This window comes from Scyliorhinus canicula, chromosome 17 (genome assembly GCF_902713615.1).
Source record: "Scyliorhinus canicula chromosome 17, sScyCan1.1, whole genome shotgun sequence".
Classification (NCBI taxonomy): Eukaryota; Metazoa; Chordata; class Chondrichthyes; order Carcharhiniformes; family Scyliorhinidae; genus Scyliorhinus; species Scyliorhinus canicula.
Window position 1 is genome coordinate 120,750,433 of NC_052162.1, and position 12,542 is coordinate 120,762,974.

At 45.9% G+C, this 12,542-nt stretch overlaps 2 protein-coding genes across 2 annotated transcripts in view; one reads left to right on the plus strand and one right to left on the minus strand.

Annotated features, from left to right (window-relative positions):
- Positions 1-12,542, minus strand: part of LOC119951774 (zinc finger protein 229-like) — a 711,453-nt gene that overhangs the window by 239,206 nt on the left and 459,705 nt on the right. The gene's annotated exons all lie outside the window — the stretch shown is intronic.
- LOC119951836 (gastrula zinc finger protein XlCGF7.1-like) lies at positions 448-8,999 on the plus strand. Its single transcript, XM_038775207.1, has 2 exons — positions 448-459; positions 5,977-8,999. Exon 2 carries the CDS (start codon positions 6,339-6,341, stop codon positions 7,095-7,097), a length of 759 nt encoding a protein of 252 aa, XP_038631135.1. The 5' UTR covers positions 448-459; positions 5,977-6,338; the 3' UTR covers positions 7,098-8,999.

Here is a 12,542-nt window from a genome sequence, read left to right on the forward strand (position 1 = left end):
TCACAGAGTGAAATGTTACATTTATAGACCACCTGACACTACCTGATGTCAGTCAGTGTCTCTTTCTGCTCCTTTAAAACAAATAACATTGAATAGGCAGTGAAACAAAAAACAAATGACCAAAGTAAAGTTATAAAACTTGAAACTAAAATGTTATCTTGTGAGTCAATGATGCAGCTCAACCCCCGCAGTGCCCACCGGGAATGAAGAATGGCTCTTTATATTTGCTCAAGTAACCATCTAATCAATACTGTGTATACTGAAACCCAACAGATACAATTAACACCCACAGTCAGAGCATCTAAAAAGTCTCTAATCAGTGTGACTGCCCTGGTGTCTTAGCAGCTCAGATGAACAAATAAATCCCTTCCCACACACAGAGCAGGTGAACGGCCTCTCTCCACTGTGAACCCGCTGGTGTGTCTGCAGGTGGGATGACTGAGTGAATCCCCAACTTCTGTGAGTAAACACTTTCTTTTCTCCCCCTTTCCATTTCTTTACTCATTCTGACCTTCAATTGTTTAAAACCCCAGGCCCAGATGATATGTTTCCCAGGCTGCTGTGGGCTGCAAGAGAGAAGATTGCAGAGGCTCTGACAATTTTCCAATCTTCTCTGGTCACAGGAGCAATGTCGGAGGACTGGAGGCAGATAACGTGGTTCCATTATTCAAACAGTGAAGTAGGGAAAATTCAGGAAATTATAGACCAGTGAGACTAACCCCAGTCGTAGGGAAACTTTTGAAAAAATTCTGAGGGCCAGAATTGATCTCCACTTGGGGAGGAAAGGATTAATCAAGGATAGTCAGCATAGTTTTGTCAGGGGAGATCATGTCTTACAAATGTGGCTTTTTTCAGGAGCTGTCTCGGTGTGTAGCTAATGGTAGTACAGTTCATGTAGACTACAAGGACTTCACTGAAGCATCGGAGACTGGTCAAGAAGGCAAGAGTCCATGGGAGCCAGAGCAATTGGCAAATTGGACTCAGAATTGACTCAGTGGCAGGAAGCAGAGGGTGATGGTTGAAGGTTGTTTTTGTGACTGGAAGCCCATGTCCATTGGTGTTCCACAAGGATCAGTGCTGGGCCCTTTGCTGTTTGTGATCTGGATGTGAATGGAGGAGGTTTGGGCAAGATAATGGGGCTAAAGGTAGACAAGTCTCCTGGCCCTGATGGAATGCATCCCAGAGTGCTAAAAGAGATGGCTAGGGAAATTGCAAATGCACTAGTGATAATTTACCAAATTCACTAGACTCTAGGCTGGTCCCGGCGGATTGGAAATTAGCTAACGTGACACCACTGTTTAAAAAAGGAGGTAGGCAGAAAGCGGGTAATTATAGGCCAGTGAGCTTAATTTCGGTAGTGGGGAAGATGTTGGAATCTATCATCAAAGAAGAAATAGCGAGGCATCTGGATGGAAATTGCCCATTGGGCAGACGCAGCATGGGTTCATAAAGGGCAGGTCATGCCTAACTAATTTAGTGGAATTTTGTGAGGACATTACCAGAGCGGTAGATCATGGGGAGCCAATGGTTGTGGTATATTTGGATTTCCAGAAAGCCTTTGACAAGGTGCCACACAAAAGGTTGCTACAAGATAAAGATGCATGGCATTAAGGGTAAAGTAGTAGCATGGATAGAGGATTGGTTAATTAATAGAAAGCAAAGAGTGGGGATTAATGGGTGTTTCTCTGGTTGGCAATCAGTAGCTTGTGGTGTCCCTCAGGGATCCGTGTTGGGCCCACAATTGTTCACAATTTACACAGATGATTTGGAGTTGGGGACCAAGTCCAATGTGTCCAAGTTTGAAGATGACACTAAGGTGAGTGGTAAAGCAAATCATGCAGAGGATACCGGAAGTCTGCAGAAGGATTTGGATAGGTGAAGTGAATGAGGTAGGGTCTGGCAGATGGAATACAATGTTGACAAATGTGAGGTTATCCATTTTGGTAGGAATAACAGCAAAGGGGACTATTATTTAAATGATAAAATGCTGCTGTGTAGAGAGACCTAGGTGTGCTCGTGCATGAGTCGCAAAAAGTTGGTTTACAGGTGCAACAGGTGATTAAGGAAGCAAATGGAATTTTGTCCTTCATTTCTAGAGGGACGGAGTTTAAGACTAGGGAGGTTATGCTGCAATTGTATAAAGTGTTAGTGAGGCCACACCTGGAGTATTGTGTTCAGTTTTGGTCTCCTTATCTGAGAAAGGATTTACTAGCACTGGAGGGTGTGCAGAGGAGATTCACTAGGTTAATCCCAGAGCTGAAGGGGTTGGATTACGAGGAGAGGTTGAGTAGACGGATTATACTTGTTGGAATTTAGAAGGATAAGCGGGGATCTTATAGAAACATAAAATTATGGAGGCAATAGATAGGATAGATGTGGGCAGGTTGTTTCCACTGTCGGGTGAAAGCAGAACTAGGAGGCATAAGCTCGAAATAAGGGGAAATAGATTTAGGACTGAGTTTAAGAGGAACTTCTTCACCCAAAGGGTTGTGAATCTGTGGAATTCCTTGTCCAGTGAAGCAGTTGAGGCGCCTTCATTAAATGTTTTTAAGGTAAGGATCGATAGTTTTTTGAAGAATAAAGGGATTAAGGGCTATGGTGTTCGGGCCGGAAAGTGGAGCTGAGTCCACAAAACATCAGCCATGATCTGATTGAATGGCAGAGCAGGCTTGAGGGGCCATATGGCCTACTCCTGCTCCTAGTTCTTATGTTCTTGTGTATGATCAAGTATGTTCACAGATGATACAAAAGTTGTTTGTATGATAAGTAGTGAGGAGGAAAGATTAAAGGGTGTAGTCGGACTGGTTAGATGGTTAGAACAGTAACAAATGGAATTTAACCGTGAAAAGTGTGAGGCAATGCATTGTAGGAGGATTAAAAAGAAAGGGAATATACAATGAATAGTAGGACTCTTGGAAGTACAGAGGGTCAGGGGGACCTTTTTAAAAAAAATAATTTTTATTGAAATTTTTACAAAATATAAACATCACAACTATATTAACAAAACAACCGCGGTAACACCCCAAGAACAACACCCACCCATCTTCAAACGCAACTACAAACAAATGAAAAAACAAAAGAACACCCAAACAACAAAAGGGAAAGAAATAACACCCGCCACATCCCACAAACCCATGTACACCGTTCTCCCTCCCACCGAACCAAACCCCCTCCCCCCCGGGGGGGGTTGCTGCTGCTGCCGGCCTATTTCCCTACCGTTCCGCCAGGAAGTCCAGGAAAGGCTGCCACCGCCTAAACAACCCTTGTACTGATCCCCTCAGGGCAAATTTCACCTTCTCCAATTTGATGAACACCGCCATATCATTGATCCAGGCCTCCACGCTTGGGGGCCTCGCATCCTTCCACTGGAGCAAGATCCTCCACCGGGCTACTAGGAACGCAAAGGCCAGAACACCGGCCTCTTTCGCCTCCTGCACTCCCGGCTCCACTGCCACCCCAAAAATTGCGAGTCCCAAGCCTGGCTTGACCCTGGATCCCACCACCCTCGACACCGTCCTTGCTACCCCCTTCCAAAACTCCCCCAGCGCTGGGCACGCCCAAAACATATGGGCGTGGTTTGCTGGACCCCCCCCGAGCACCTAGCACACCTGTCTTCGCCCCCAAAAAACCTACTCATCCTCGTCCCAGTCATGTGGGCCCTATGCAGCACCTTGAACTGAATGAGGCTAAGCCTCGCACAGGAAGAGGAGGAATTCACTCTCTCCAGGACATCCGCCTACGTCCCCTCCTCAATCTCCTCACCCAGCTCCTCTTCCCATTTACCCTTCAGTTCCTCCACCGAGGCCTCGTCTACCTCCTGCATCACCCGGTATATGTTCGAAATCCTCCCTCCTCCAACCCACAACCCCGAGAGCACCCTGTCCTGCACCCCACGTGGGGGCAGCAAGGGGAACCCCTCCACCTGCCGCCTGGCAAACGCCCTCACCTGCATCTACCTAAACATGTTCCCCGGGGGGAGCCAAAACTTCCCCTCTAACTCCCCCAAGCTCGCGAACCTCCCCTCCACAAACAGGTCCCTCAACCTCCTAACCCCTACCCTATGAGGGTCAGAGGGACCTTAATGTCCCTGTCCATAGATCTTTGAAGTCAATAGGAAAGATGGATATGGTGATTCAGAACAGATATGGGACACTTCGATTAGCTGAGGTATAGAAGATAAGAGCACGGAGGTTACGATGGAGCTGTGTAAAACACTCTTTAAGCCATAGCTGGAGTACTGAGTGCAGTTCTGGTTGCCACACTACAGGAAGGATGTGATTGCACTGGAGAGGATGCAGAGGAGATTCATTAAGCATGTTGCCTGGGCGTTTCAGCGATGAAGAGAACCTGGTTAGGAGTTTCCTGGGAGCCGAGGAGGCTGAGGAGATATGTAATATGGGTGGCACGGTAGCATAGTGGTTAGCACTGTTGCTTCACAGTGCCAGGGTCCAACGTTCGATTCTCCCCGTGTCTCCATGGATTTCCTCCGGGTGCTCCGGTTTCCTCCCACAAGTTCCGAAAGACGTGCTGTTAGGTAATTTGGACATTCTGAATTCTCCCTCTGTGTACCTGAACAGCCGCCGCAGTGTAGCAACTCGGAGCTTTTCACGGTAACTTCATTGCAGTGTTAATGTAAGCCTATCTGTGACAATAAAGATTATTATTATACAAATTTATGAAGGACACAGCTAGAGTAGATAGGAAGAGAGCTTTCCCCTTAGTTGACAGGTCAATAAACAGTGGGCAGAAATTTAAGGTGAGGGGCAGGAGATTTAGATGGGATTTGAGGAAGAACATTTTCACCAGTGGGTGGTGGGAATCTGGAACTCGCTGCCTGAAAGCGTGGCAGAGGCGGGAAACCTCACAACATTGAAGAAGCATTGAGATGAGCACTTGATAGGCCATAGCATACAAGGCTATGGTCCAAGTGATTGGAATTCATACATGCTCGATGGCTGATGCAGAAATGATGGGCCGAAGGGCCTCTGGCTCTGCTGTAAAACTCTGTTTTCATAGAATCCCTACAGTGCAGAAAGAGGCCATTGGGCCCATCAAGTCTGTACCAACTCTCCAAAAGAGCAGCCCACCGAGGCCCAAGCCCCCACCCTATCCCTAGCTAACCTTATTGGACACTAAGGGGCAATTTAGCACGGCTAATCCACCTAATCTGCACATCTTTGGAATGTGGGAGGAAACCGGAGCACCCGGAGGAAACCCACACAGACACGGGGAGAATGTGCAAACTCCACACAGACAATCAGCCGAGGCTGGAATTGAATCCGGTTCCCTCATGCTGTGAGGCAGTAGTGCAAACCACTGTGCCTCACTGTGTGTTATATGACACGGATTAGATTATTACTGATGGTTATGAAATAAAATACATTCATTATTCTTGTTTTGGACTGTAGTACAGTAGCTATGTTATATATTTCCAATCAGATTTATAACAGAAGAGGAGTCCATTGGGCCTTTTGAGTTGATGCTGACTGTCTGTTGGGCAATTCTGTCAGTCTCGAGTGGGTCCCATTCTGTAACCCTGCAGCACCTATCCAATTTCATTTAGAAATTATTATCTCTGCTTGACTCCCCTCATAGGCAGCAAGTTCAAGGACATGATCAGTCACAACCCCCTGTATCTTAACCAACCGGAACAATCCTATACATTAAAACATTTTCAGTCCAGTAATACAGACACATATCTGTCTGGCAGCCTGCATGAAGATTTTCAGGTACCTGTCCAGGACAGGAAGCAGTGAGCAGGGATCTGTCAATCAGCCTGAATCAGCACCTTCAGGAGAATTGGGAGGGTGAATATTAGATACAGCAGAGTGAGAATGGAGGGAGAGTGTGTGGGATGGAGATTTACACCTTTTGGGGAATGAGAGAGGAAAAAATGTTCCAGAGAAACTACAATTGTCTGTTCTGAATTTCTATCCTATACTGACGGTGATGGCATTTTGTAAACTCCTTTTACAGGATATTAGAAGAGGAAGGTTTACAGACAGAAATCTCAAAACGAAACATTGCATCAACATCTGACAGAGTAATTCGATTCATTGGGTTCTGAATATCATTGGCCTGTCAATCTAGAATAACAAACGTTTGTCTGTTCTGTTCGGCTTCAAGAGATTTTAAACATCAGTGTGACTGGAAAAGCACCGAGACACACACACACCCGAGTGAGAGTGTTCCAGAGCACTGACTGTGGAAAGAGCTTCAACCAGATACACAACCTGAAAAAACATCGCACCATTCACAGCGGAGAGAGAAAGTTCCCGTATCCTGTGTGAGACTTTAACTGATTGTCCGACTTGGAGAGACACAAGGACACCAGCAACATGGAGAAACGGTGGAAATGTGGGGACTGTGGAAAGGGATTTAGGTTCCCATCTGTGCTTGAAACCCATCGACACAGTCACACCGGGGAGAGGCCGTTCACCTGCTCCGTGTGTGGGAAGGGATTCACTCAGTTGTTTCACCTGCGGAGACACAGTGTCACTCACACCAATGAGAGACCCTTTAAATGCTCTGACTGTGGGAGTGGCTTCAAAAGCTCTCGAGAACTGATCTCTCACCAGCGAGTTCACACTGAGGAAAGGCCGTTCACCTGCTCTGTGTGTGGAAAGGGATTTGCTCACTTATCTAACCTGCGGAGACACAGTGTCACTCACACCAATGAGAGACCCTTTAAATGCTCAGACTGTGGGGGTGGCTTCAAAAGCTCTCGAGAACTGATCTCTCACCAGCGAGTTCACACTGGGGAGAGGCCGTTCACCTGCTCTGACTGTGGGAAGGGATTTTCTCAGTTATCCAACCTGCAGAGACATCAGCGAGTTCACACTGGGGAGAGGCCGTTCACCTGCTCTGACTGTGGGAAGGGATTCTCTCGGTTATCCAGCCTGCAGACACACCAGCGAGTTCACACTGGGGAGAAGCCGTTCGCCTGCTCTCAATGTGGGAAGGGATTCAGTCATCCATCCCACCTACGGAGCCACCAACGAGTTCACTCTGGGGAGAGGCCTTTCATCTGCTCTCAATGTGGGAAGGGATTTTGTGTTTCATCGCACCTGCTGAGACATCAACAAGTTCACAAGTGAACAAGGGATTGGATTCTGTTGTTAATATTTCTGCTCTTAATTACAGCCAGGACTGCATTGTGTTCATTCTGTCAGTTGGTCAATGGGGATGGTGGGAGGGTTTCCTTCTGCTGGACTGGCCGGTCTCACGACTTTGCCTCCTGTGGGCTGATGCTCTTTGGGCCTTGTTGTGAATACCTGGTTCCAAGTTTCACGAGGACCAGAGACTGAAAGGGTATTTGGATGTTGGAAGTTATTTTGTTCCCATTCCTGATTGGAAACCTCCAAAGCAGCCACATTGCCATGAAGATGGGCTATGGTGGTTACATGATTCTTTTGTTTAATTTATCTGGGTGTTTCTCAAAGAAGGCAACTGTCAAGGTATGAGGGACAAGTTGTGACACATTGGGAACTTATAGTAAAAAGTGTGACAATAGATAGACAATTGCTGGCATTTAAAATATTATTACATATTTACATCAAATATAAATTCCTTTTAGAAATAAAAATCCACAGGAAATGTGATGGAAACGTGGCAAGCAAAGTTTAAGATTCACATTAGTTCAAAGGAAGAGGTTCAGAAAGTGGGTAAGAGTGTAGTAACCTGAGGATTGGGAACTTCTTTAGAATTCAGCAAAGGCGGACCAAGAAACTGATGATGAGGAATTAGAATATGAGAGCAAACTCAGAATACTCAACATGGATTTAGGAATAGGGAATCATGTTTGACGAACGTTTTGGAGATTTTGAGGATGTCACTAACAGAATTGATCAAGGAGAGTCTGTGGATGTAGCACACTTGGAGGTTCAGGATGTTCTTTGATAAACACCCCACAGGAGGTTAGTTAGCAAAATGAAAGCCCACATGGGATAGGAGGTAATATACTGGTGCTGCAGTGGTTAGCCCTGCTGCCTACAGCACTGAGGACCCAGGTTCGATCCTGGCCCCAGGTCACTGTCCATGTGGAGTTTGCACATTCTCCCCGTTTCTGCATGGGTCTCACTCCATCAACCCAAAGATGTGCAGGGTAGGTGGATTGGTCATGCTAAATTACCCCTTAATTGGATACTCTAAATTTAATTTTAAAAATGTAGATACTCTGCCATTTTTCTATTCCCACTACTATAAATTCTCCTGTCTCTCCCTGTAATGGACCCACGTTTGTCTTAGCCAAATATTTCCTTTTTACGTACCTATAGAAGCTTTTACAGTCCACACACGGCAGCTACTGTTTGGTGGTCTATAAACAACTCTTCCCAATGTTTGCTGCCCTCTGCTGTTTCTTAGCTCCACCCAAACAGTTTCCATATTTTGTATTCCTGATCTGAGATCCTCCCTTTTGTACTGACATCATCCTTGTTATCGGCGCAGCACCGCCTCCTTTTCCTTTTTGCCCGCAGTATTAACAAACATAATGATCAGACCTTCAGGCCCAGCACCAATCCCTGTGACACATCGCTCGTTGCATCTTGCCAACCAGAAAATGACCTATTTATGTCTACTCTTGGTTTTCTGGTAGCTCGTCAATCATTCACTGTGAAAGACAGTTCTGGGGTTAAAGCCTGCAGATTGGGAAAAGAAAAGAACGGAAACCTCTGGAATGAATAATCACTTTGGACTGGTTCTGAGAGAATTAAGTTTCAACTTCCAGGGTAGAGAATAATTGTGGAGTGATTTTAGATTGTGTAAAAGGGAAAAGTTATATTTTATACTTTGTAGGTTTCCTTCAAAAATAGTGGTTAGTTAACGCTGATTCTATTTTGTTTGTTGCAGCAAAAGTCATAAAGACTTCTTGTCATGTGATCCTTTAATTTGTTGACTGGGAATTTGAATTTTAAATATTATAGATATAGATATAGAACAGTACAGCACAGAACAGGCCCTTCGGCCCTCGATGTTGTGCCGAGCAATGATCACCCTACTCAAGTCAACGTATCCACCCTATACCAGTAACCCAACAACCCCCCCCCCCCCCCAATTAACCTTATTTTTTAGGACACTAAGGGCAATTTAGCATAGCCAATCCACCTAACCCGCACACCTTTCGACTGTGGGAGGAAACCGGAGCACCCGGAGGAAACCCACGCACACACGGGGAGGACGTGCAGACTCCGCACAGACAGTGACCCAGCTGGGAATCGAACCTGGGACCCTGGAGCTGTGACGGATTTATGCTAACCACCATGCTACCATGCTGCCCTTAGTTACTGATCTTTACAGAGATCGTAATCCACAAGTTTTGACTTCCCATTTGAGCCTCCGGCACCTTTCTGTCTCTATTGCTCGTGTCAATGACAGGCAGGCAATGGAGCGGAGGGCTGAATTTAGCTGGGACCTGCGCTCCAGTTGGGAAATTGCCACGGGTGTGACACTAATAAAGAGACAGGAAGGTGCTGAAGGACTGACTGGAAAATGGATCCCCCACCAATCAGGGTTCGGCGGTGGGGTAACTGGGGCTGATGGGGACGTGACCCCCAGGTTCAGTGCTCCTGTGTCCAATGTGGGAGTCACAGGAGCAGGATACGGTGAGCTGAAGAGAAACATTTGGGTCTAGAACATTGTGAGCATGTTTTTATTCTGGTTATTCTTTTACTCTGGTTGTCTTTGATCCTCAAGTCATTTTCTGATTTTTTTTAACCCATGTTGTTTCATTAATAAACTTGTTTCATTAAAAATATTTGGTTTTTTTGTCTTTTTCTGATTAAATTCATTCACTTTGGGGAAAGTGGGTGAGAGGGGTTGGCAGGCTCTTTAACAGAGACTGAGCCCCTCTAAGGTAATTAGTAAAGGAGCCAGAGGGGTGGAGATTTGATTTTTATTTTTTTTTTATTTTTTTTATTTTTTTTTTTAATAAATTTAGTGTACCCAATCATTTTTCCAATTAAGGGGCAATTTAGCGTGGCCAATCCACCTACTCTGCACGTTTTTGGGTTGTGGGGGCGAAACCCACACAGACACGGGGAGAATGTGCAAACTCCACACGGACAGTGACCCAGAGCCGGGATCGAACCTGGGACCTCAGCGCCGTGAGGCGGTTGTGCTAACCACTAGGCCACCGTGCTGCCCCTTGATTTTTATTTTGACACACAATGTTTCAAAATGAGATTCCGGGATGAACTAATTTATCCAGGCTCTTTGAGGAAGTAACACGGAATGTCAATAAAGGGGAACCTGGAGATGTGGTTTATCTAGATTTCCAGAAGGTATTTTCCAAGGGGCCACATCAAAGGTCACTGCACAAAATAGGAACTCATGGTGTGAGGGGTTAACACATCAGCATGGATAGAGGATTGGTTAGCTAACAGGAAGCAGAGAGAGGGTATAAATGGGTAATTTCTGGGTTGGTGAGATGTGACAAATGGAGTGACACAGGGATCAGTGCTGGGCCTTCAACTATTTACAATCTATTAATGAGTTGGGTGATGGGATTGAATGTATGGCGGCTAAGTTTTCTGATGATCCAAAGAGAGTTCAGAAAGTAATTTGTGAAGTGGACATAAGGAGTCTGCAAAGGACGTTAAGCGAATGGACAAAAACTTGACAGATGGAGGATAACGTGGGAAAATGTGAATTGTCCACTTTGGCAGGAAGGATTAAATAAAACAATATCATTTAAATGGTGAGACATTGCAGAACGATGAGGTACAGAGGGATCTGGGTGTCATTGTACAAGAATCACAATAAGTTAGTTTATAGGTACAGCCAGCGGCTCGATCGAGTCCTTAAACAGTTTAATCAGGCTTTATCGAGTGAGTTGAAATCACTTGGGAAGCACAATGGAATATTATGTGTATGGCAAAGGGACTGGAATATAAAAGTCGGGATGTTTTGCTGCAGTTGCACAGGGCCTTGGTGAGACCATATTTAGAGCACTGTGTACAGTTTGGGTCTCCTTATTTCAGGAATGAGATAGTTGCATTAGAAGCAGTTCAGAGGAGGTTGACGCCCCGGATTCCTGGAATGAGGGGGTTCTCCTCTGAGGAAAGGTTTGACAGGTTGGGCCTGTATCCATTGCAGTTTAGAAGAATGAGAGAGGATCTCGTGTGTTTCAATCAGATCATGAGTGGAACTGACAAGAGAGATTGCTGAGAGAATGTTTCCCCTTGTAGGAGAGACTAGAATTAGGGGACACGGCTTAAAGATTAGGGGTGTCCCATTTAAGACACGGATGAGAATATTATTTTACTCCTGAGGGCTGTGGGTCTGTGAATCTCTCTTTCTCCAGAGAGTGCTGGAGGCAGGGTCAGTGAATATGTTTTCAGATTGAACTTGATAGATTCTCGATTGACGAGGGAGTGAAAGGGTGGAGGAAGGAAAGTGGAACATAGAACATAGAACAGTACAGCACAGAACAGGCCCTTCGGCCCTTGATGTTGTGCCGAGCAACGATCACTCTACTCAAGTCAACGTATCCCCCCTATACCAGTAACCCCCCCCCCCCCCCCCATTAACCTTATTTTTTAGGACACTAAGGGCAATTTAGCGTAGCCAATCCACCTAACCCGCACATCTTTGGACTGTGGGAGGAAACCGGAGCACCCGGAGGAAACCCACGCACACACGGGGAGGACGTGCAGACTCCGCACAGACAGTGACCCAGCCGGGAATCGAACCTGGGACCCTGGAGCTGTGAAGCATTTATGCTAACCATCACAAAGGCTATGGAGTTAAGACCACAATCAGATCAGCCCTGATCTTATTGAATGGTGGAGTGGGCTCGAGGGGCCGAATGGCCTGCTCCTGTTCCTATGTCTGAGCAGTAATATCAAAGTGCAGCTGCATTCCCATTACACTCTGGGTAGAAGCACCATCTCCAGGTAAATGCTCCCTGCTCTGCCCCAGATGCCATGGTCCCAGTCAATGGAATATGTAAAACCTCAACAAATCTCTGTGCTCGGGGAATCCCTTCTTATACTTTATTACATCACAAAGGCTATGGAGACTGATTTAACCCAATCATTGCTGAGCTAACATTTGAACAGACCAATTACAAAGCCTGTCATTGAACCATCTGTACCCGCCCAAGCCACGTCAAACTCTCAAACAATTGTCTTCCCCACGCTCCGTCCCCGGTACAGGGAGTCAGCATTCCCATGCCAAGCAGTGAAAACATGGTGGCATTGACACCCAGGTGTTGTCTAGGATTCCAGGCACTCTTGTTTTCTCTGTCCTCTGGGAGCTGTTTATCTCCCTGTTCCCACTCAGCAAGTCGTCTGTTCTCAGCTCTGCTTGATTTCTGAGGGAGTTTGGTCCCTTTTACACCTTTCAGATCAATAAAACATTTGGTCAGTGAAGACCCAAACCACAATTTCCCATCCTGTCACCTGTCAACCATCCTTACCCAGAGCGTAATCACAACAGGAATAAAAACAGGAGAAATGTAACAATCAAATTCAAAATAAATCCACAGCCAGTCATAGAATTTAATTTAATGTTCACTCATTAGCAACAAAACCCGAAGTAGG

What these genes read in the sequence shown, in the direction of transcription:
- LOC119951836 (XM_038775207.1), top strand. Translation starts at nt 6,339, where the DNA reads ATGGAGAAACGGTGGAAATGTGGGGACTGTGGAAAGGGATTTAGGTTC.